Source organism: Leptodactylus fuscus, chromosome 4 (genome assembly GCF_031893055.1).
Source record: "Leptodactylus fuscus isolate aLepFus1 chromosome 4, aLepFus1.hap2, whole genome shotgun sequence".
Classification (NCBI taxonomy): domain Eukaryota; kingdom Metazoa; phylum Chordata; class Amphibia; order Anura; family Leptodactylidae; genus Leptodactylus; species Leptodactylus fuscus.
In genome coordinates this window covers 218,917,320-218,943,814 of record NC_134268.1, presented here as the reverse complement: position 1 = coordinate 218,943,814, position 26,495 = coordinate 218,917,320, and the positions used below count along the sequence as shown (strand labels likewise).

The 26,495-nt window shown below is 43.6% G+C and overlaps 1 protein-coding gene across 1 annotated transcript in view; it reads left to right on the top strand.

The window, feature by feature from the left end:
* The window catches only part of CRPPA (CDP-L-ribitol pyrophosphorylase A), a 37,570-nt gene extending 14,443 nt beyond the window's left edge, over positions 1 to 23,127 (top strand). The window contains exons 3-6 of the mRNA XM_075272023.1: positions 7,438 to 7,587; positions 10,689 to 10,808; positions 22,786 to 22,869; positions 22,951 to 23,127. Coding sequence (XP_075128124.1) covers positions 7,438 to 7,587; positions 10,689 to 10,808; positions 22,786 to 22,869; positions 22,951 to 23,127 — 531 coding nt within the window. The remainder of the gene's footprint in view (positions 1 to 7,437; positions 7,588 to 10,688; positions 10,809 to 22,785; positions 22,870 to 22,950) is intronic.
* The last annotated feature ends 3,368 nt before the right edge of the window (positions 23,128 to 26,495 follow it).

Genomic DNA, 26,495 nt, shown 5'->3' with positions numbered 1-26,495 from the left:
AAAAACACGCTCATTATATGGCGTCCCAGCCAGCTGCTGAGATGCCGGAACAATCACAGGCACAGTGTGAGGAACAAGTTCAGCAACAGGACAGCTGGAGAGCTGCCGAAATGCCAGAGCAGGCAAACCATCAACGGCAGAAGTTTGCTGAATATAGGCGGATCGTCGACACCATCAACACGCAGATGAAGTTGCGGGCAGAGGCTAGTATGGCAATAAATTAATTTAATTCAGTTTTATTAATCCAGAGAGTTTGATAATTCGTCATTTGTTCCTGGCAGAAAACTGCCCGTTATGTGAAACTTCACACAAGAAGTCGAAGCGAAAGAAGGCAGGAAATTTTTTTCCGTCCCATGCAATGAGGGAGACTGAGCTGCAGAATGTCTATGTGACCAATGGATGTGATGTCACTTCCTGTGAAGAAGAAGAAAGCACTTCCTGTTTTTGAGTCCTGCACAACCCCTGTAACGGTGTTTCCAGGTGGAATAATTGATGACCTATATTATCCTAGTCATTAGTTAAAGACTGGTGCTGGTCCTACTCCCCGGACCCCTGTCAACCGGCAATATGCAGAGGCTGCAGCAGAGGTGCACTACTTATCAAGCACAGTGCCTACATCGCCTACTGACTGTCTTTGGTATTGCAACTCTTCTTCATTCACTTGAATGGGACTGAACAATGTGCAGGCCATTTGCAGAACATGATGTCACTTGACCCGTAAAGCAGAAACCGCTATCCTCAATGTCAGCGCCCCAGGTTATCATGAAGAACCCCTCTTGTCTGCCATTGATGCTTGTCAGTTCTCCATCAGGTGCTGAGGCTCCGCTGGTATAGCATCCTATGTGTGCATTTACATTAAATATTACAAAGACATCAGTTCCATTACTATACTGTCATACGCTTTGCTGAAGATGGTGTGGACCCACTGGGTTGTTGCAGATTTGGCAGGAGCAGAGTCTAAAGGATTCCCTTGTATGTGCCCTTTAAACCCTATACAGGGTTCTGGACATCGCTGCAAATAACCCCGAAGTGGCTACACCAGGAGTAGTCTAGGTTAGGAAGGGTAGATATGAGTTGGGCCCATGACACCAGGATGTTGGATCAAGGTGACAGACAGGAGATGTAGTCAAACTGAGGTCAAAGCAACCAAAGATGGTGCACAGGGGTCAGGACAGGCGGAGTTCATACACAACAGACTGAGGTTACAGCTGGCAATGTTCTGAAACTGAAGATAGATGGAAGGTTGGGATGGGCAGGAGACAGGTAGATGAGGTCAGTGGACAAGCCTGGCCAAAGGCCAAGAACACTGGGCAGGAGAACACTTTTTAGGTGCCGGTATGTAATGGACCTTATTGCCAGAGCTGTGGAGTCTGTAGACCAAACCACCAACTCCATCATATCACACCCTGACTGTTGGTTCGTCTCCAACTCCTTCGTAAATGGCTGACAGTCCTAGACAGGAGAGGTAAAGATCACCTAATTCTCAAAAATACGTAGAGACTGAATTCCTATGATATTAAAGGGATCCTATCATTAAAATCACATTTTTTCTCAATCACACGTAGGAATAGCCTTAAGGAAGGCTATTCTTCTCCTACTTTTAGATGTCTTCTCCGCGCCACCATTCCGTAGAAATCCCGTTTTTTGTCGTTATGCAAATGAGTTCTCTCACAGCACTGGGGGCGGGCCCCAGCGCTTAAACAGTACAGGGGGCGTCCCCAAGGCTGCGAGAGAACTCTTCTGGAACGGCCTCTCCCTGTGTTATCTTCTGTCCTGGCTTTCAATCTTCTAGGCCTTGGGCAGAGCCTGCCCAGGCCACAAGAAAATGGACGTTTACACAGTAAGCTGGTGTAAGCGGCCATTTTCTTGTGGCCGCTTACACAGTAAGCTGGTGTAAGCGGCCATTTCCTTGTGGCCCGGGCATGCGCAGTCGGCTCTTATTTTTTTTACCAATCCGTCTCCACCCAAATCTGACTGCACAGCCCCAGGGTCCAAAATAAAAACACCATAAAATTAGAAATCGTATTTATTTTTCGCCTCTCTCTGTAAATCCCCGCGATGACTCTTCACACAATCCCCCGCCCTTGGTGCCTTAATCCACCTCCTTTAACTGAACCGAAGCCCCACTTAGATCCACAGCCTTAAATTATCATCTTACCGCAAATTATCTGTAATTTTGGCATAAAAAAAAAAAATTGTAATCTCATAATTGAAGAAAGAGGTAAAAAAAAAAAAAAAGTTACGTTTTTGACACAACCAAACTATAAAGTTTGGGTAGATGGAGACGAGCGAGGTTGTCATGAGGGTGCGCGGGTATGGTAATTGGATGGGCGCAGGGGGGGGACGTGTCGGCTCTTGTCGGAGGCTCGGGCTTCTAATAACAGAGCAGGGCCATGTTGGGGCTTTTCGGAGACGAGTAATCACCTCGGAGAATCGTGGCTAATGAAGCGTGGCCTGCAGAAAGTCTCCGCGGGCTGTGTCAATATCTAGCAGTACAGGTAACAATGGAGACAATCCATCCGTCATTAGCACTGCACAGGTCAGAGGAAGGAACGCTGACAATCCCAAAACTTCTCCCGGCCCATCGGGCTCAGCGCAGCGGCCCCGACAATAAACAGAGTTAATCTCGTCTTGGCCGCGCACTCACAACAGTTTACTTAGCTGCAGGTCGATGGGAGGATAACCTCGCACCGTGCCATGAGATGGTGTTGACTCACAGGATACAAGTGCAATAAAGCAGCACATCTGAATAAGTCCCTTTGTCTCATCTGAACAGCGCTGGATTGTCGGGCGTCTTTCGGCGTGGGCAGGTCGACGGTGCAGATGTTCCAGCCTTGCACACCTGCATTTGTAGGGGCTTCGAGGAGGAAACAGGGGGGGATGGGGACGCCAAATAATGACTGTGCTGTACAGACACCGCTTGTAGACAGGAGGGAATTAGGAAATTTAGGGACGTGATTTTGGCGACCGTCTCAGATCAGGTAGTGATGGAATAGGGGCGGAATGATGGGGAATAAATAATTAAACTCATATAGGATAGGGGTGAGCGGCAGCTTTTCCTTCCTTGTGGATTGAAGTACGGTATATCCATAGACGTCATAAAGTGACAACTGATGAAATAATAAGAATCACAGAAATAATGATAATAATCAAAATAATAATAGGAATAATAATCTAATATAAATAATATGAATGCATTGCTAATAATAATAATAGAAATAATGATAAACAAAATAATATAAATAATAGAAATAATAATAATACTTGCAATAATAATTCTAATGTAAATAATAATACTAATGATAATATAAATAATAATTAGAATAATAGTAAAGCTAGAAATAATAATAATATAATAATTAAAATTATAATAATGGAAAAAGTAATAGTAGCAAATAATACTACTACTACTACTACTAATAATAATAGTAATAACACTGCAGTATTTTATATCATTCCCAACTCTTTTCCATACATTCTGTTAGGATTAGTGAATATCAGATATTCTTTCCGACTTCCCCATAAACATGTGCTCTCAATAATGAGAAGGAAATAATCTGCTGTCCCTTTCAAAGGCCTCTGTCCTTAGAGACACCTCTGTCCCGATCAGACTCTCTGGTCCTATTGTGACCCCTCTGTTTTCCCTATAGACTCCTCTGTCCCCCTCCAGGCCCCTCTAGGCACTTCTGCCCCTCCAGACCCCTCTGTTCTCCTGCTAGACGTCTCAGTTTTCCTTCCATACTCCTCTGTTCTGCCATCGGACCCCTCTGTTCTCCCTTCAGACCCCTCTGTTCTCCCTTCAGACCCCTCTGTTCTCCCACCGGACCCTCTGTTCTCCCACCGGACCCTTCTGTTCTCCCACCTCACCCCTCTGTTCTCCCACCGGATCCCTCTGTTCTCCCATTGGACCCCTCTGTTCTCCCTCCAGACCCCTCTGTTCTCCCACAGGACACCTCTGTTCTCCCTCCAGACTCCTCTGTTCTCCCTCCAGACTCCTCTGTCCTCCCTCCAGACTCCTCTGTTCTCCCTCCTGACCCCTCTGTTCTCCTTCCAGACCCCTCTGTTCTCCCTCCAGACTCCTCTGTCCTCCCTCCAGACTCCTCTGTTCTCCCTCCTGACCCCTCTGTTCTCCTTCCAGACCCCTCTGTTCTCCCTCCAGACCCCTCTGTTCTCCCACCGGACCCCTCTGTTCTCCCTCCAGAGCCCTCTGTTCTCCTATTGGACCCCTCTGTTCTCCCTCCAGACCCTTCTGTTCTCCCACCGGACCCCTCTGTTCTCCCTCCAGACCCCTCTGTTCTCCCTTTAGACCCCTCTTTTCTCCCTCCAGACCCCTCCGTTCTCCCACCGGACCCCTCTGTTCTCCCTCCAGACCCCTCTGTTCTCCCTCTTGACCCCTCTGTTCTCCCTCCAGACCCCTCTGTTCTCCCTCCAGACCCCTCTTTTCTCCCTCCAGACCCCTCTGTTCTCCCTCCAGACCCCTCTGTTCTCCCTCCAGACCCCTCTATTCTCCCTCCAGACCCCTCTGTTCTCCCTCCAGACCCCTCTGTTCACCCTCCAGACGGTTTCCAAATGGAGAGGCCGTATACGGACAACGGCGCTTACCTTTAAAAACCCATTCAAATGACCGCCAACAATCCATCCCCTGTCCAGTTTCTTCGGGGTTGAGGACAGAAACCCTGGGGCGGACAGTGGTGGTAATGTGTTCGCCCCCTAAGACATGTCAGAAGATGGCAGGTGCAGGTCAATAAACTGAGAGCCCCTTCTCAGAGGTTTGGAGGCTGATACCAATGTGCTGGTCACTCCTTTAAGTCCCATTCATTTCACTTCAGTAGTTTCTTTATTTTTTGGTTCAGTTTGAGGGACGTTCCCATGAGAATCAGGACTGTTGTCTGATAAGTCTATGGCCAGCTCATGGACCTCTAGTCCTACGTCATGGACCTGACATGTTCTGGCGCCTTCACTTGTGTACTTGGCCTGTTCTCTTATTTCTTGGTAGACGAAGAAGTGTAAAAATAGAGGAGCCGTCCATTGCCGTAACATTGTAACGTCCCATCTCTTCCTCTAGACCCCTGACCGTGCCCCGGCCTACACTAATACTAATGTAATTGCCCTCGTAATAATTCCTAATGACGGATCGTGTATCCAGTGGTTAAACAACAAAGAGTCTATTAGTACAATGGGGGCGTTCTGCCGCAGCGATCCATCGTATCCGTCTTATAAGGAATGCGACGTATTATTAGCCCTTAATTACACGTAAGAAAACAAACACGAGCGCGGTATCTGAAGAGCGAGCGCCGGGCCCTTTATGCACCATCACGAAGCCCCTCGATAAATGGGCGTCTGAGCGAAAAATCCAATGAACGTCGCCTTAATGGGGCGTACCGGGCAATTATTCTTGTTTTGCTTTGGTACAAGCGATTCCATACTCTTATTGTTGGAAGGGATCGAGGAATTCATTGCGCCAAGTACGTCACGGGATTATTATTTCTGTTGGCGAATAAATGTTGCGAATTCTCAGCGTTTTGTTACAGTGGTCGCAAACCTATTACTACTAATATATACACAAGTATAGCTTTATATATACCTGACGTGTGAGTTATTTACCAAATATGGAGTTAACCATTTCATGGCGGCCGTTTACCCTCACCCAGGGGAAAAAAGATGGATGACAACCCATATGACCTTCATTATAGGTAGCAGAAGGGTTGTCACCCAGCCGTGATGACTAGGACGGATGATACATTATGTACTGGTGCCTGAGAGGGAAACGAAGTGACAACCTCGGTAAGATCTGTCATGGCAGGGAAATTGGTTGTCGGCCGCCAGACGCGGCTCTAACTAAGAAATAGGGTAAATCATATTATTAAAGGGATCCTATCATTGGATTCCCTTTTTTTCTAACACATAGGAATAGCCTTAAGAAAGGCTATTCTACTCCTATCTTTATATGTCTTCTCTGCGTCGCCGTTCCGTAGAAATCCCGGTTTTCATCGGTATGCAAATGAGAACTCTCGCAGCACTGGGGGCGGGCCCCAGCACTCAAACAGCAGAGGGGGTATCCCCAATCCTGCAAGAGAACTCTCCAGCGACGCCTCCATCTTCTTCTTCTGGAGTGGCCTCTTCACTAGGGTTAAGCCTATCTTTAGATTTCAGGATCATTTTTAAAATCCGTTTTCCGATCATTTTCCATTCGAACCCGATCCCGATCCTAATTCTGATCCTAATGCAAGTCAATGGGATTTTTTTTTAATGATCAAAGATCAGATTTTAAAAACGATCCTATTCACTACACAGCATGGAGTTCAAAAATTGAATGCTTTAATTGTTAGACTCCACGCTGTGTAGTGGTTAAAAAAAAAATCCGCCGGCTACTTAGTACTGGTGTCCACTTACCTGCACAGATCCGCTGCCGCTCCCTGTTCTTCTCGCTCCTCTTCTCTCTCATTCACAAGCCTTCAGAGCGCCGTGCGCGCCCCTGCCTCCCTAGGCTAGTGTTAGAGAGGATGGAGTAGGCGGGGCTTGTTGTGGCTTAGCAGAGTGTGGGCGGGGAGATGTGAGTGCATCACTCACGTCTCCCCTCCCAGTACTTGCCCAAAGTCTCCTAAGCCACAAGCCCCGCCTTCTCACAGCATCTCTAACACTAACCTAGGGAGGCGGGGGCGCGCATGGCGCTCTGAAGGCATGTCAATGAGAGAGAAGAGGAGCGAGAAGAACGGGCAGCGGCAGTGGATCTGTGCAGGTAAGTTGAGTTGAGTAAGTCGAGGCGGGATCGGAACCCGATCATGATTGTGAAATTACTCGATTGCCGATTGGGATTCGATCTTTTCCGATCCCGATCTCTCAACCCTACTCTTCACGTGTCTTCTTCCGTCCTGGGTTTCAATCTTCTAGGCCTCGGGCAGAGCTGATTGCACATGCCCGGGTCACAAGGAAATGGCCGCTTATACAGTAAGCTGGTGTAAGCGGCCATTTTCTTGTGGCCTGGGCATGCACAGTTGGCTCCGCACAAGGCCTAGAAGATTGAAACCCAGGATTTGAAAAACACTTTTAAAGGGGATGTTCCAAGAAGGGATCTTTATGACCTAGTGTCTGGATAGTGTCTGATAGGTGGAATCCCCTGTGTGGGGGTCTCTCTGATGTAAATGGATTGGGGCCGAGCATGCATGTATTGCTTCATTCAGCTCTATAGCACTGCTAAAGAGAAGTCAAGTACCTGAGTCGAATCTATTTAAATCATCAAATCTAAAGACAGCACCACTCTTGTCAGTGGCCGCATGCGGTATTGCAGCTCATTGCCAAAACTAATGCACCAAATATACAGTGGTCTGCAGTATCAGATGAGTCCGCTCTGCTACATCTGTATAGTAGTTGTGGGGGGGTTGTGTATATTGGATTATGATATTGTCATTACATTAAATATCATCACTTTCTCCACAGGCGGCCGGGGTAGTGCGGCCATTGGTGTCCACGGTTATTGCCCCTTCCTCAGACGGATGCCTAGACCACTCCCTGGAGCGAGCGCAGCACAGAGCCAGCGAGATGCCACAAGCCTTCCAGTTTGATGTCATCTATAAAGCGTACCTACAGGTGAGTGTGGCCAGACCTCCGGGGACTACCGTAATCCAGCTTTTCCTGTGCCCGAATGGGGGTTCATATCGGGGTCATCCCCTGTTATAAACCAGCGGCAGTCAGAGCGAGTATATCCCCTATAACAGACATGCTAACTAAGGGTTAATATATTAAGTCATTTTGGTGATAGCCAGTTACACTGTGTTGTCTACTCTAGTCACAGCCAAAGCTGCAGTTAGAATTCTACTTTCTTCCTGTTTGCAAAATGCATTACATTATGAGAGGAAACTGGAGTGTCATGTCTGTCTGTACTCTAGTCACAGCCAAGGCTGCATTTAGCATGCTCCAGCTCCCTGTTATCAGATCACAGTGACTTTGCAGGGTAGGTCGCATGCCTTATATACAGGTCACAGCCAAAGCTGCATTTACTGGCTTCCTGTATGCATAGTGCAGTGCATTGTGGGATCACAGGTGAAGCTACCTGATGGGACAGGTGTCTGTCTGTACTCTAGTTGCACACAAAGCTGCAGTTAGAATTCTACTTGCATCCTGTAGAGAAAAAAACACTCGATTTTGAAAGCAGCTTTGGATGTAAAGGCTTTGTGCTGCGCTGCTGAAGGGGTTAACCTGAGATGTTCCCGTCTTTCGGGCTCTTTCCTTTCATACAGATGTTGACTTTTATGGCCGCCCTAAGTCTAGGAATGTACAGTAAGTGCTTTTCACTCATAAACTTCACTTTTATGTGTCGGACATTCTGCAGATTGTGGATTAAAGAGAAAACCTCTAGGACCGAGCTTTATATATGTAGTGGTGGGGGCAACATGACCCCCTGGTGTGGGGATGAGGGCGCTTGTCAGGGAAGCGCACCGTGCAAAAAGTTCTGTATGCACCGCACATTTACATAAGAGATGTCCGTAACCTATGACAAAAAATACATACATGACCCCCTTCAGCACACATCAGGCCCCCTATAAAGGTATAGACCCAAGACTGGACCCCCTTTATACAGACCCTCTATATTAATACTAGACTACCCTGTAGATCCCAGACCAGACCCCACCTATATTCAGACCCCAGGCCAGACCCCAAACTCCCCCCGTACAGATCTCAGACCACACATTCACCTCTCCCCGTTCCGGCTCTTCCCAATTGTTTCCTCCGCTAGTCTTAATTCACTCCCCTGCAGGTATGTGCCCGTATTACTAAGAGCCTCCACCATCTTAATAATTCTCATTTATTTTGCGCCAAAATTTGCCACTTTTGCGCCAGAAAACTAGCGTGTCTATTTTCGAAAATTCTATGGGGGCACTTGGGATATTTGACTGTTTTTTCCAGATCTTACTGCACTCGATTATACAATGCAAATATACAGTTGTGTGCTGTGTAAGAAATCATCGCCCTGGTCCGACTTCATGGTATAATCCTATATGTCTGTATTTACACCAATTTGTCACTGGATTTAGATATGGATATAGATGGTGACCTGACTCCACACAAAGTCTCCAGAACAACATGACTGAAATCTGACTATATACAGTGTGTGGAACTGCCTGCTCCTGGTTCCACACAGTGTACGGAGCTGCCTACCGACTATATGCAGTGTCTGGATCAGTCTGCGTATTGCTCTACATAGTGTACGGAGCTGCCTACCGACTATATACAGTGTCCGGAACGATCTGCGTATTGCTCTACATAGTGTACGGAGCTGTCTGCTTCTGGCTCTACACAGTGTACGGAGCTGCCTGCTTCTGGCTGTACACAGTGTCCGGAGCTGTCTGCTTCGGGCTCTACACAGTGTACGGAGCTGCCTGCTTCTGGCTGTACACAGTGTACGGAGCTGCCTGCTTCTGGCTGTACACAGTGTCCAGAGCTGCATGCTTCTGGCTCTACACAGTGTACGGCGATATCTGCTTTTGGCTCTACACAGTGTACGGCGATGTCTGCTTCTGGCTCTACACAGTGTCCGGAGCTGCTTGCTTCTGGCTCTACACAGTGTATGGAGTGGTCTGCTTCTGGCTCTACACAGTGTACGGAGCTTCCTGCTTCTGGCTGTACTCAGTGTCCGGAGCTGCCTGCTTCTGTCTGTACTCAGTGTCCGGAGCTGCCTGCTTCTGACTCTACACAGTGTACGGAGCTGCCTGCTTTTGGCTCTACACAGTGTATGGCGATGTCTGCTTCTGGCTCTACATAGTGTACGGAGCTGCCTGCTTCTGGCCCTACATAGTGTACGGAGCTGCCTGCTTCTGGCTCTACATAGTGTACGGAGCTGCCTGCTTTTGGCTCTACACAGTGTACGGCGATGTCTGCTTCTGGCTCTACATAGTGTACGGAGCTGCCTGCTTCTGGCCCTACATAGTGTACGGAGCTGCCTGCTTCTGGCCCTACATAGTGTACAGAGCTGCCTGCTTCTGGCCCTACGCAGTGTACGGAGCTGCCTGCTTCTGGCTCCACATAGTGTACGGAGCTGTCTGCTTCTGGCTCTACACAGTGTACGGAGCTGCCTGCTTTTGGCTCTACACAGTGTACGGCGATGTCTGCTTCTGGCTCTACAAAGTGTACGGAGCTGCCTGCTTCTGGCCCTACATAGTGTACGGAGCTGCCTGCTTCTGGCCCTACATAGTGTACAGAGCTGCCTGCTTCTGGCCCTACACAGTGTACGGAGCTGCCTGCTTCTGGCTCCACATAGTGTCCGGAGCTGCCTGCTTCTGGCTCCACATAGTGTACGGAGCTGCCTGCTTATGGGCTTGCACAGTGTACGTAGCTGCCTGCTTCTGGCTCTGTTTTCTGCAGATCTGGTTGCAGTGGAAGACGATTGTTGAGTTTATCGGTTGTCAGATTCCCATCGATCCCTATAAGGATAGACCATCAGTTTCTAGTCTTGAACAATCCCTTTAACACACATATTTCCATCTATCCATTATGGGTGGATTAAAGGGGTTGTCCAGCCAGAAAACATTACTTATAAGGCTGTGTTCACATCTGCGCTCTCTTGTCCATGCTTCTGGACCTTCGTAGAACCAGAAAGACAGACCGGAATGGGCGTCCATTTTTTTTTCACATTGTTTCTGACACTTTCCTGGGTCCCATCAGTCTCTGTTTCCTGCCCCATGTGACTACAGCCACCAATCATGGGTCACACCAGTGATCTACTACAGCTAGTGATTGGCTGCAACGGTCGTGTTTCGGAAGCTGATAGTAAAGACCGTCGGGGAACACCGAAACCGCCAGGGATCGCTGAGGTGCCTATGATTTCTTTGTTATTTTATACCCTGCTCGGCGGTTTTCCTGACTGGACGGTCCCTTTAATCCGGGGGGGGGGTTTCATGTTTTCCGTTTCGCAGACCGCCAGAGTTATTTGAGGACAGGCGAGATGTCTGTATAATGCGGAGCGTGCCTCCATATACATCTGGATCTGCTACAGGCCCCGTCACAGCTGCACTAAACCGTTCACTCTGCACAAGGACACGGAAACAGTTAGGAAATGGCGGAGGTCACGCCGAAAATATAGAATTAAATTGTCTACTCAATGCACAAAGTCCGACATCAAAGGGGGAAGGGGGCATTATAGTAATAAGGAGCATTAAAGGGTAATCTCACATCCACATCGTGTACCCACAAAGCAGACACTTGTTTTGATCTTCCCTCATTAATACCCAAAACCTGATGTTCTCCGACATCTCCTGAAACGATGGAAAACTTCGGAGGATGAGTCAGAATCTTGTACGTAACAAAGGTTTGCTGTGTATTTATAACCTTCATCTAAACTTCACAACTGCTTTAACCTCTTAAAGGGGTTGTCCAGGATCCAAAAATTTAGTACAGGCTGGAAAGTAAAAAATAGAAATCCCGGTTTTCTTCAGTATGCAAATGAGTTCTCTCACAGCACTGGGGGCGTACCCAATGCTGCGACAGAACTCTCCAGTGATGCCTCCATCTTCTTCAGGAACGACCTCTCCCTGCGTCTTATTCCGGTGCTGGGGTCAAACTTTTACACATGCGCAGTCAACTCTGCCATCGGGCCTCGGGCACATGCACGCGGACATTTTTATTGTGGCCGCTTACGTAAGCATGCCCAATGGCAGAGCTGACTGCGCATGCGTAAAAGTTTGACCCCAGCACCAGAAGAAGACGCGTGGAGAGGCCCCCAGGCCGTTCCATACGAAAATGGAGGCGGCACTGGAGATTTCTCTTGCAGCATTGGGGACTCCCCCAGTGCTGTTTGAGCACTGGGGACCGCCTCCAATGCTGCGAGAGAACTCATTTACATACAGAACAAAACCCAGATTTCTACCGAACGGCGGCGCGGAGAAGACATCTAAAGGTAGCCTTTCTTAAGGCCAGGGCCGGCTCCAGGTTTTTATGGGCCCTTGGGCGACAGAGCCTCAGTGGGCCCCCTTGTAAAGGAGGCGGGGGAGTCGAGACACTGTGCGTCGCAGATGAAGCAAATGACGTCATGCAGGAGTGTGGCATCACCAACGCCATACCTCCCAATTTTTAAAGAGAAGAAAGAGGAGCAAAATGTGCGGCGCGCCGCGGCAAATTTGGCTCCACCCACTTTTGTTGATTCCACCCATTCTCATTCATTTATCATGTGCTCCCACACAGTACAATCCTCCTACAGTCACCCGTAAATTATATGCCCCCCCTCCATCTCTCCCCCAGTTTCATATACACCCTTCCTTTGCCCCCAGTTTCATGTCCCCCCTCCATCTCTGTCCCCAGTTTCATCACGTTCTCCCCCTTCATCTGCCCACAGTTTCATGTCCCCCGTCTCTGCCCCAGTGTCATGCTGTTCTCCCCCCCTTCATCTGCCCCAGTGTCATGCCGTTCCCCCCTCCCCTTCATTTGCCCCCCAGTTTCATTGGGCTCCCTCCATCTTTGTCCCCAGTTTCATGCCGTTCTCTCCCCACCCCCTTCATCTTCCCCAGTGTCATACCGTTCCCCCTCCTCCCCTTCATTTGCCCCCCAGTTTCATGGGCCCCCTTCATTATGTTCCACCTTTATATTTAATACAAAACAAACACTTACACTCACCTTCTATCACTCACCTTCCATCGATCCCCCGACGCTCCTCTCTCCAGTCACATACGCGATTAAAGCAGGAGCTGTGAGATCAGCTCCTGCTTAGCTGCGGCCCGGCTTGCGTGTGTAGGCGTGATGACGTCATCGCGCCTACACACGCAAGCCGGGCCGGAGCTTTAAAGTAGGAGCTGAACTCACAGCTCCTGCTTTAATCGCGTATGTATTCCAGCTCATCGGCGGACGGACGCCGATGAGCTGGAATCGTGACAGGCAAGTGCCGGGGGGCCCCCAGAGGCTCTGTGGGCCCCGGCACTTGCCCGACTATGCCGTGCGCTGACGCCGGCCCTGCTTAAGGCTATTCCTTTGTGTTTTCGAGAAAAAAAATTGCATTTTAATGATAGGATCCCTTTAAGAATCTACATTGGATAGATCCTGTAGACACAGCTCCTCACTTTAGCCATCACCAATCCAATGGCTGCTGACGTATTCTCTTCTCCAGTGGGGACCCCATTGGGGGCCCAGATAGTAAAGAAGGCCCCCACTTTGGTGCACCCTAGCTGGCCTTGTTTTACATGGACTACCATTTATTGAAATGGGCAACAAGTGAACTAAATCTCCCCTGCAGCCATCAAGGCTATTCGGCTGGGTCTTCTGGGACATGCCTATCGATGGAACATTCCTGTTCTTAAGATATGTCATTAGTATGTGACCCGACACCTGGGACCATCTGTTTGAAGAGGCCGCTCCGTTTGGATGAGCGCTGCAGTCTCTTCACTATTAAGTAGAGTGCCATACATATCCTAGGGACTGACCTTGGTCACTTGAATGGGCATGAGTTGTTGCTTTACCATGTGACCACTGAACGTGACCTCAACGACCCGTTCGAGAAATAGAGAGAAATAGCCGTGGGTCGTAGGGTCTCTGGAAATGTATTTTATCTTGCTTTTTAAAAAATATAAAATGTAAAAATTGAATGAAAAATTCTTGAAATGGAATTTTTAGCTTATTTTGTCTGAATTAGGGCCGCGTTTGACCTTTTTGTCAGATGGGGCTGGGATTGTCCCTTTGATGTGTAGAATCTGTAGACAATTCATCTCGGACTCGATTGCCTAAATGTTTCCAATGAATGGACAATTGTGGAGGTTTTTTTTTTTGGACTGGACTCCTCGGCCACAATCACAATACCCTCCGAGTTCTCTTCATCAGGCTCTTGGTCTTTCTCGTCTTCCTGCCTAATGATGTTTGGAGACTGTTTGCTTTGTCTAATCGGATACAGACGACATTCCATAGGTTAGAAGGCCGGAACAGCAGGAGTGTCTGAAATTCTGATTTCATTTCAGATATGCTAATTGGGAGCTTCCTCCTGACATATCTGTCCCTGGAGATATATTGACCCTGAGCTTGTGATATTTCGCTGCCCCTTTACATAAATTATCTTCTACATGACTGTGTGATTTTAGTTTAAAATAATAAAATAAAATACAAAAATTATTCCAATTTTTTAAATCTAATTTATAAAATTTTAAAATTTTAATAATTTTTGTAATATTAGGGTTACATCCTACTTTATCAAAAACCATACAAACCAAAACTGAAAACCCTATAAAAAATTATTACAATTCAATATTATTCATCAATGCTATTAGAAATAATAACCAAAATCGGCAACAAAAAAATACAAAAACTTTAATTTTTTTATTTTTAAATATTTAAAATCATTTTTAACATTAGGACCTATTTTATCAAAGATCATACCCACCAAAACAGACAACGGTATAATAATATTCAGAACTAAATATTATTCACAAATGCTACAATACAAGTAATAACCAAAAACGGCAACAAAAAATATTTTTTAAATATTTTTTTTATGTGATAAAATGAAGACGGTACCCTGATATAAAAAAGATTTTATAATGAACTTACAAATCGAATCATAAAATCCTATAAAAATTATCATTATTAAATTAAATATTATTCATAAAGGCTACGATAATAGAAGTAATAACCGAAATCGGCAACAATTACGGTATTACATTTTTTAAAAATTACATATATAAATTCTTTTGAATATCGGGGTAACGTCATTTTATCAAACACTCTGCAAACCAAAATCCAAAGCCTGATAAAAAAAAAAAACTATATATATATATATATATATATATATATATACAGTCCTATGAAAAAGTTTGGGCACCCCTATTAATCTTAATCATTTTTAGTTATAAATATTTTGGTGTTTGCCGCAGCCATTTCAGTTTGATATATCTAATAACTGATGGACACAGTAATATTTCTGGATTGAAATGAGGTTTATTGTACTAACAGAAAATGTGCAATATGCATTAAACCAAAATTTGACCGGTGCAAAAGTATGGGCACCTCAACAGAAAAGTGACATTAATATTTAGTAGATCCTCCTTTTGCACAGATAACAGCCTCTAGTCGCTTCCTGTAGCTTTTAATCAGTTCCTGGATCCTGGATGAAGGGATTTTGGACCATTCCTCTTTACAAAACAATTCAAGTTCAGTTAAGTTAGATGGTCGCCGAGCATGGACAGCCCGCTTCCAATCATCCCACAGATGTTCAATGATATTCAGGTCTGGGGACTGGGATGGCCATTCCAGAACATTGTAATTGTTCCTCTGCATGAATGCCTGAGTCGATTTGGAGCGGTGTTTTGGATCATTGTCTTGCTGAAATATCCATCCCCGGCGTAACTTCAACTTCGTCACTGATTCTTGAACATTATTCTCAGGAATCTGCTGATACTGAGTGGAATCCATGCGACCCTCAACTTTAACAAGATTCCCGGTGCCAGCATTGGCCATAAAGCCCCAAAGCATGATGGAACCTCCACCAAATTTTACAGTGGATAGCAAGTGTTTTTCTTGAAATACTGTTTTTTTGGACGCCATGCATAACGCCTTTTTGTATGACCAAACAACTCGATCTTTGTTTCATCAGTCCACAGGACCTTCTTCCAAAATGAAGCTGCCTTGTCCAAATGTGCTTTTTCATACCTCAGGCAACTCTATTTGTGGCGTACGTGCAGAAACGGCTTCTTTCTCATCACTCTCCCATACAGCTTCTATTTGTGCAAAGTGCGCTGTATAGTTGACCGATGCACAGTGACACCATCTGCAGCAAGATGATGCTGCAGCTCTTTGGAGGTGGTCTGTGGATTGTCCTTGACTCTTCTCACCATTCTTCTTCTCTGCCTTTCTGATATTTTTCTTGGCCTGCCACTTCTGGGCTTAACAAGAACTGTCCCTGTGGTCTTCCATTTCCTTACTATGTTCCTCACAGTGGAAACTGACAGGTTAAATCTCTGAGACAACGTTTTGTATCCTTACCCTGAACAACTGTGTTGAACAATCTTTGTTTTCAGATCATTTGAGAGCAGGTTGTCCATGTTCGGCGACCATCAAACTGAACTGAACTTGAATTGTTTTGTAGAAAGAAATGGTCCAAAATCCCTTCATCCAGGATCCAGGAACTGATTAAAAGTTACAGGAAGCGACTAGAGGCTGTTATCTTTGCAAAAGGAGGATGTACTAAATATTAATGTCACTTTTCTGTTGAGGTGCCCATATTTTTGCACCGGTCAAATTTTGGTTTAATGCATATTGCGCATTTTCTGTTAGTACAATAAACCTCATTTCAATCCTGAAATATTACTGTGTCCATCAGTTATTAGATATAGCAAACTGAAATGGCTGCTGCAAACACCAAAATATTTAGAACTAAAAATGATTAAGATTAATAGGGGTGCCCAAACTTTTTCATAGGACTGTATATATATATATATATATATATATATATATATATATATATATATATTTGTGTATATGTGTATATATATATATATATATATATATATATATATATATATATATATTTATAGATAAGTATTCTTAAATGCTACAATAGTACAATGACCAAGAAGAGCAACAAAAAATTTTGGTAAATTTTCGTAGTGTATGATTGTATGTGGGAAATCGTTATTATTTTTTTTTTTTTTGGTGCAAAGTAGTCACAAATTGTCAGTTTACAAACTATTTATTGCCATTTATGACTAGTGAATATTCGTAAGAGTTGTATTTTTGCCACTTTTCACGGGGCAGATCCATCCCAGCACCACATTCATCATCATTTACACCATAAAAGTGATCAAGAAGAGCTGATATAGCTTTTCACCTAGCTAACTCGGCCTCATCATCTATTAAAGGGATCGTATCACTCAGACATAATTTTTTCTAAATACCACGTCAGAATAGCCTTAAGAAAGGCTGTTTAATTTCCCCATAGCACTCCCGCAGGATTAATGAAGTATTACACAATTCTTATTAAAACTAATGGCCTGTTCATGCAACACTACAACTTCTCAGGTCCCCTGGAGAAGTGTTTTTTTCCTTTTTTTAAACACTCTCCCTATCCCCCGATGATCACTAAAAATTGGCATATTAAGTAGCTGTCACTTTTTTTTTTTTTTACTCGGAGAATTTTCTGGTTTATATATTTAGGAGAATGATAAAGTTTGGGATTCTCTAAATTTTTTTTATTTATTTTGTTTATTAAATAAAAAAAAATTGAAAATGTTTAATAAAACTTTTTAAAATTTAGTTGAATGAAAGCAAATTATTACAACTTTATTATTCATAATTAAATATATATTTTAATCCTACTAATATTATAAATGTGAACGCTTGTGTGTTTGGATATTTGTTACTCAATCACGCAAAAACCACTCAACCGATTTGAATGAAATTTGATAGTTAGTTGATAGATAGTTTGTAACTTTGAGTAACACATTGGTTACTTTTTATCCCGGTAAATGACATGGCTTCACGACTGTTATGAATTTATGTTCACATTCTATATTACACTGCTCCTGCAGCAGCTTATCTCAGGTCCCAGGTCTATTATCTCTCTATGTAAACACTCAGCTAACCCTCAGTGGATTGTGTACATGCATCTGCATATTATCTGATCTACTCCAGGCAGTGCTGACACACTGAATGGGAAAACACCTTTAATCCAAATTGGTAGTTTGCTACTTTTAAACATGTCAGGAAAAAGAAAATCTAATTTGTTACAAAATTTTAAAACAATGAGAGCGATGAAGGAGCCAGAAGTCACAGAGTTCTCCTCAAGCAGAGCTGATGGGGATCATCGGCGCCAACAACTCATTATCAATGCTCATTATATGGCGTCCCAGCGAGCTTCTGAGATGCCACAACAATCACAGGCACAGCACGAGGAATGAGCTTAACAGCTGCCGAAACGCCGGAGCAGGCGGATTATTGACTCCCAACAACACGCTCATTATATGGCGTCCCAACGAGCTGCTGAGATGCCGGAACAATCACAGGTACAGCAAGAGGAATGAGTTCAGAGGCAGAAGAGCTTAACAGCTGCCGAAACGCCGGAGCAGATGGATTATTGACTCCCAACAACACGCTCATTATATGGCATCCCAACGAGCTGCTGAGATGCCGGAACAATCACAGGCACAGTGAAAGGAATGAGTTCAGCGGCAGAAGAGCTTGACAGCTGCCGAAACGCCAGAGCAGGCAAACCATCGACAGCAGCTATTTGCTGAATATAGGCGGATCATCGAAGCCAACAACACGCAGACGAATTCGTGGGCAGAGACTAGTATATTATATTAATTTATTGTTATGTTTTATAAATGATTATTTTATTTTAAAGTGAATGTTTTTGTGTCTAAAGTGAATTTCCTTTTTGTGTTTAAGCAGTGATTTAATTATCCAACAATTTCTCCCCTCCCCCCACCCCTCCATTTTTCTTGGTATTTTTGCTCTTGTATTTATTTAGGTTTGTAAATACCACAGGCACTTTTTTTTGTTCTGGATGTTTTTGTATTTGAAGGTACAATAATCATCAGGCTCGATCATTTCCAGATCACTCATCGTATTTTGTTCCACAAAACATACATTTCCGTATTTCCATTGTGAGAGATACATAAACCGGAACCCTGGATGATATATCGTACATGTTGTTTTTTTGGAATGAGTTATTTTTTTTTTTTCGGAGTGTCTGCTGCTGAGCTATGAGAGGGGCAAGGCCGGGCTTGCTGGTGAAAACAAGAATCATGAGGCTTGTACTTATGTAAACCTGAAGGGATTTAGAAGAAATTGGGCAGGAAATCGGTAAAGAAAAAAAAATTGAGTTTTTGGACGTTCCTTTTACTTGGGAAAATAGTTAACGTGCCGGTAAGCGGAGGAGATTTACATTTATCCTTTAATTAAATTTGTATCCACAATTTACTACAAGTCGCCGACGAAAGTTTGGCGTGGATCGTGATTCGGATAGGAGGAATTTCAAAGACAAAGGACAACCATAAAGTGGGAGATGCTTGGATACAAGACAAGTCAGCAGAACCTACTACCAGGATCTCCAAATACTCAGTTACCCCAGGACTTCCCGTAGGGCCGAATTATGTAACAAGCTATATGTGTGGTAGGGGAGTTAGTGGCTCATCCCCAGTACCCATGACAGTCAGTAGTTTTATGGGAAGCCAATTTACCCAGTACATTTTTGGAATTGGGAGGAAACTGGAATACCCAGAAGAAACCCGCACAAACATGGCGAGAACATATGGACTGTTACCCTTGGTCGGATTCATACCCAGGACAAGGCAGCAGCGCTAACCACTGAGCTGCCCCAGTCGAATAAATAATCAATATGAAGCGCGTGTCGAAACATTAGCGGTTAACAATTGGAGATGAGAAAATTGGTTTGTAACCAGTTGGGATTGTTGCAAATTTTCCAAAAATATCAGGTTTGGACGTAGCCAAGATCTTGGGGTTTTTGGCACAAATAAATCATAATTATGCTCTGAGAGAGGAGGCGAGGGCTGGGGAAATAATCAAAAAATAACCAAAATCGAAACTCCGCTCAATTAATCGAATGTAGAACGTATTTAGGGAAAGAGTTTGCCAAAACCAAACCAGGTTGCGCGCTCTCTCGGAAGAACAGAAATCCGTTAGACAGAAGTAGTGGCAAAAGTGGATTTAATTGGTGTAAGATAACGCGTTTCGGGGTAACGGTACCTAGTGCAGAGGCACCACCCCTTCTTCAGCTCTTTAACCTTTTGTCCGTTCTTTCGCACGTCGAACACTTTTGCCACTACTTTTGCCTAACGGATTCCTGTTCTTCCAAGAGAGTACGCAACCGGGTTTGGTTTTGGGAAACTCTTTCCCTAAATACGTTCTACGTGTTTGGTCGGCCTGGAGTCGTAAATAGGTAGACGCAGCTCATCCCACTCGGCTTCAACTCATCAACACGCCGTAAAGCGTGAGAGTCACCATTGTTGAATCATTGTCAGACGGAACATCTGTCAGGATTGTTCTACAAGGAGGTTCCTTTGAAGCGCGGCCATTCTTGACCACTCTTACTACTGCTCAATTAATTGAAGTAAACTTGATCAAGTATCGATTATTTCAGTGATTTTTGTTTTTATTTCATCAATTCCCTAATGTCTTACAGTGCCATTGGCTAAAAGGTATACCACTAACGGTACAACATCCAATCAGGATTGCCGATTTGTGAATAACTGAAACAAAAATTCTGGGTGTACAAATAGGGGGGAAAAAAGGGGAGTGTCCTAAAATATCCTTAAATCAATTAATTGTAATTTTGTTTGGATCATAATCTCCCAGCCCTAGTGGAGGCTCAGGAGAGGAGCGGAAAAATGATAACCCATCACACTCACCTCTCCTGGGCTCGGTCATGGCGTCTGGTGCTCCTTTGCTGGTGTCTGGTCCTCTTCCGAACTCCTGATTGGACCTCAGTGGTCATGTGGGGTGTGTCAACATCATGACACCTTGATACTTATGTCAACCAGGAGGTCAGAAGAGAACAACAGTGAGGGAGTCCAGGAGAGGTGAGGAGGGAAGGGTAGTATGACTCGTTATTATTTTTCCACACCTACCTTGGGCCTCGGCTTCGGAGTATAATACCAGCACTTTCAGTTTGGACTGGACAAGTTGGGTTCTAACGCTAAACTCGGACCCTAATTCTATGCACTACTGAGCCCCAACTGTCCCTGAGGATATCCCTAGTGAAAACCCGAATCTGCAATAATTATAATACTGTGTAAGCAGCCATTTTCTTGTGGCCGGTGAGCATGCGCAGTCGGCTTTGTCCTAGGCCCGAGGCCTAGAAGTTTGAAGCCACCGCTGGAAGAAGATGCGAAGAAGACTCGTTCCTGAAGAAGATGGAGGCGGCGCTGGAGAGTTCTCTCGCAGCATTGGGGACGCCCCCAGTGCTGCGAGAGAGCTCATTTGCATACCAAAGAAAACCGGGATGTATACTGAACGTCGGCGCGGAGAAGATATCTAAAGGTAGGAGAAGAATAGCCTTTCTTAAGGCTATTCCTACGTGTTAGGGGCAAAAAATTGAGTTTTAATGATAGGATCCCTTTAACTAATACTCTAGTGAACACTTGAGCTCTGGTCGGGGGCCTCGGTGCAACAAATTCTGCCCTACCAGCACATGCATCACAGCCTGTTCTCCTTTTACTGGCAAGGAAATGAACTGTTTCTGTTCTTTTCCCATCGGGGCGTTCATATGCGTATTTTCCGTGCAGCATTAGCCGTTTCAATCCCTCGTAACAAGTGGCGCGCATGTTATATCTGGTTTTATCAGCAAATAAACAGATGGATTTGCGAGAAGAGAAAAAATGTAAAAAAAAAAAAAAAACCTATCCCCAGCTATGTGTGCGCCGGAGAATTAAGAACCTGGAAATTTGATAATGGAGAACTAAATCTAAAAACAACTTAGTTCTGCAAACACATGTGCCACGGGAGCGGCTGCCAACTCCAAGCAAAACCTCACAATGTTGTTATAATGGATACCAAATTTCCAGCTCGATTGGTGGTCTGTTGTATAAACTTGACTTGTTAAATCGCTCTGTATTTGATTAGCTTGTTGGCACTAGGACTTGATCCAGGATATTAAATAAGTCCTGTCGTTGGGTGGGGGGGGGGTGTAGACTTCAAGAATGTTTGCCATAAGCAGTTTATAATGTACCCTACAAAAACAAACCGCACACAGATTCACGAGACTTCTCAGCGAGGAGGCTTTCAACAGCGAGATTTATTCATTGAGTTGTAATGTACAGCAGATAGACTCCAGGTTACTCCACGAGGGAGCAGAAGTCTAATGGCTTCATCCACTTCCATTTCTGTAGCATCATCGCTTGACCTTTGAGGGTTGGACAACCTGGAGGATGTGGTCCATGTCTAATGGTCAAGTGCACCTTACCGACCACTTTTTGCTCTGGTTCTATTCTTTCCCAGGTTCCTCCTGATTTGTACTTCTTGGTCTTGATACACAATCCTGTCGTCGTTTGAGGGGGTAGACTTCAAGATTCAGAAGACCTCTTAGCAAGGAGGCTTTCGACAGCAAGATTTAGCAGAGTATAGGATACTCCATAGCCCAAGATGAAGGAGCAAAGTTGTTTTTTTTTTGCGGTATCATCTTCAATTTATGTAGCGTTATGACTTGACCGCTGACGAGGTGGACAACCAGAAGGTGGTGGGCTCTCCATATCTGATGGCTAAGTGCATGCACCGATCCCATATTGATCTGGTTCCTTCTTAGGTTCCTGCTGGTTGGTCCTTCTTGACATCCAGTCCAGTCGTTGGGTGGTGGGTGGACCTCAAGACTGTTTTCCATAAGCATTAATATAACCTGCAAAAACAAACCACACACAGATTCACGAGACCTCTCAAAAAGGAGACTTTCGATAGTGAGGTTTAGAAGTGGAGCAGTAATATACTCTAGACAGAATCCAGGTTACTCCATGGCCTAAGATGAGGGAACGAAGTCTATTGTCTTTATCGTTTTACATTTATGTAGCATCACCACTTGACACTCCACCGCGGTTCTCCATATCTAATGGCCGGGTGCACCTCACCAATCCCTCATTGCACCTGATCCCTTTTGACATACGGTCCTGTCATTGGGTCAAGGGGGTCCCTTCAAGAATGTTCACCATAATTGGCCATAGATCCACAAGATCTATCAGTGAGGAGGGTTTTTACAGTGAAATTTAGAAATGGATCACAGACCGAATCCCAGTCACGCCATGCCTGAGATGAGGAACCAAAGCTGGTCCATTAATTTTATCATCCTGCATCTACGGGTGGACATGTCTATAGGTGGACAACTTGGAATTTGGAAACAGAGTTCTCCATATTGCCCAAATGATCTTCAATGAGCCAGAGGGAGTGATCCAGCAGCCTGTGCGTACCCCTATAGCCTACCTAATCCTCTCTACCTGTAGGCATTATAATCCATAGGATGTTCCTTTCTAATCTCGATAGGATCACGAGATGTGGAATGTGATCTCAGGAGCTGTCCACATTCTCTTCCTCCTCCACATTGTTGATAATCGTCCCCCATCAGTTACACGATTGCGATCAGATAAAAATTTCCTTCCTATACAGAGCAGGATAAACAAGCTCTCGGCGGTGGCCGCCGCAAAGGCATTTCCACTTTAAAGCTTGAATTGGCACCAGAGGAAAGAAAGTGGAGAAACGTTTCATCAAAACAGGCTGCGAAACGGAAGTGAGATTACATGCACTCTGCGGAGCGCTAATGTGCTGACCTGGGAAGTGTGAGTGTTAACTGGTCAGGGTCACTTTGTATCCAATCTTCTCCAAACAATGTCCTGGAGATTTAATTTGACCACATAATGTGACTATCAGCTATTGGACGGACGGGTGCAGGGACTCCGAAATATCAGGTTGCAGCTCTCCAGTACAATGTGAGGCTACAGACCGTGTGATAGGTGATAAATGTGTGAATATGGGGGGCACAGTAGCAGTGGTTGAGCGTGCCCACTATGCTTCATATGTAGCAAGCACACGACGGGGGGGTCCAATCAGTCACCCCTCTATCATCTACAGTATCACAAGGTCACTTTTTAGATGTCTGATTTGGCTCTGCCCAGGTCTGATTGATGCCAAATCTGTCTCCAGTTTAGTCAAGCCGTATAGTACAACGCTAATGATGACTTGGCCCCCCCCATAAGTAGGTAATGTTATGTGGCTGTGACTGCTAATGGAGGACACAATGTTATAAAAATGTAGTCACAGATTGACAATCCCTTTAACGTGTCTTATTGATAAATCATAAACTTTAGAACTATCAAGTTACCCAGATCCTCAATCTCTGGACGGCTATTTCCGATCACTCTTCCTCTCATCCATGAAAAGAAAAGTTCCAACAATATGAGGGCTTTAATTGTCTAAAAGCGGAACTATCACTCGTCCTCGAGACACAGAAGCCTGGAGAACACTTCCTGCTATATAGTTATCTAAGGAATGATAATGATAACATCCGAAACAATTCTGGGATGTGCTTTGTGGCTCATATCTCATCATGCTGGTGGTGACTGCATATACGGTAGTATGTGTCTATATAGAGAGCGGGGGATCCCAGCAATCACCGAAATGTGTAATACAGCTTTTCTTATTGCTTTATACTGCTTCTATGTACAAGAATATAACTACTATAATACTGCCCCTATGTACAAGAATATAACTACTATAATACTGCTCCTATGTACAAGAATATAACTACTATAATACTGCTCCTATGTACAAGAATATAACTACTATAATACTACTCCTATGTACAAGAATATAACTACTATAATACTACTCCTATGTACAAGAATATAACTACTATAATACTACTCCTATGTACAAGAATATAACTACTATAATACTACCTCCTATGTACAAGAATATAACTACTATAATACTGCTCCTATGTACAAGAATATAACTACTATAATACTACCTCCTATGTACAAGAATATAACTACTATAATACTGCTCCTATGTACAAGAATATAACTACTATAATACTACTCCTATGTACAAGAATATAACTACTATAATACTACTCCTATGTACAAGAATATAACTACTATAATACTGCTCCTATGTACAAGAATATAACTACTATAATACTACCTCCTATGTACAAGAATATAACTGCTATAATACTACCTCCTATATACAAGAATATAACTACTATAATACTACTCCTATGTACAAGAATATAACTACTATAATACTACTCCTATGTACAAGAATATAACTACTATAATACTGCCCCTATGTACAAGAATATAACTACTATAATACTGCTCCTATGTACAAGAATATAACTACTATAATACTACTCCTATGTACAAGAATATAACTACTATAATACTGCTCCTATGTACAAGAATATAACTACTATAATACTACCTCCTATGTACAAGAATATAACTGCTATAATACTACCTCCTATATACAAGAATATAACTACTATAATACTACTCCTATGTACAAGAATATAACTACTATAATACTACTCCTATGTACAAGAATATAACTACTATAATACTGCCCCTATGTACAAGAATATAACTACTATAATACTGCTCCTATGTACAAGAATATAACTACTATAATACTACTCCTATGTACAAGAATATAACTACTATAATACTACCTCCTATATACAAGAATATAACTACTATAATACTACTCCTATGTACAAGAATATAACTACTATAATACTACCTCCTATATACAAAAATATAACTACTATAATACTACCTCCTATGTACAAGAATATAACTACTATAATACTACCTCCTATATACAAGAATATAACTACTATAATACTACCTCCTATGTACAAGAATATAACTACTATAATACTACCTCCTATGTACAAGAATATAACTACTATAATACTACCTCCTATGTACAAAAATATAACTACTATAATACTACTCCTATGTACAAGAATATAACTACTATAATACTGCTCCTATGTACAAGAATATAACTACTATAATACTACCTCCTATGTACAAGAATATAACTACTATAAGGGGGTGTTCACACGGAGTTACGTGCCGCGAGATTTGGCACATAGACGCCGCGGGACCCTTTGCGTGCCGTACACGCTCCCATTGAGTTCAATGGGAGCGGGGATCATATGCGCTGCGCTATTTTGCGGCCGTGCATTTATTCACGGCCGCAAACTAGCGCGGCGCATATGATCCCCGCTCCCATTGAAATGAATGGGAGCGTGTACGGCACACAAAGGGTCACGCGGCGTACACGTGCCAAATCTCGCGGGACGTAACTCCATGTGAACCCGGCCTAATACTACTCCTATGTACAAGAATATAACTACTATAATACTACCTCTTATGTACAAAAATATAACTACTATAATACTACTCCTATGTACAAGAATTTAACTACTATAATACTGCCCCCTATGTACAAGAATATAACTACTATAATACTACCACCTATGTACAAGAATATAACTACTATAATACTGCTCCTATGTACAAGAATATAACTACTATAATACTACTCCTATGTACAAAAATATAACTACTATGATACTACCTCCTATGTACAAGAATATAACTACTATAATACGGCTCCTATGTACAAGAATGTAACTACTATAATACTACCCCTATGTACAAGAATATAACTACTATAATACTACTCCTATGTACAAGAATATAACTACTATAATACTGCTCCTATGTACAAGAATATAACTACTATAATACTACTCCTATGTACAAAAAATATAACTACTATGATACTACCTCCTATGTACAAGAATATAACTACTATAATACGGCTCCTATGTACAAGAATGTAACTACTATAATACTGCTCCTATGTACAAAAATATAACTACTATAATACTACTCCTATGTACAAGAATATAACTACTATAATACTGCCCATATGTACAAGAATATAACTACTATAATACTACTCCTATGTACAAAAATATAACTACTATAATACTACTCCTATGTACAAGA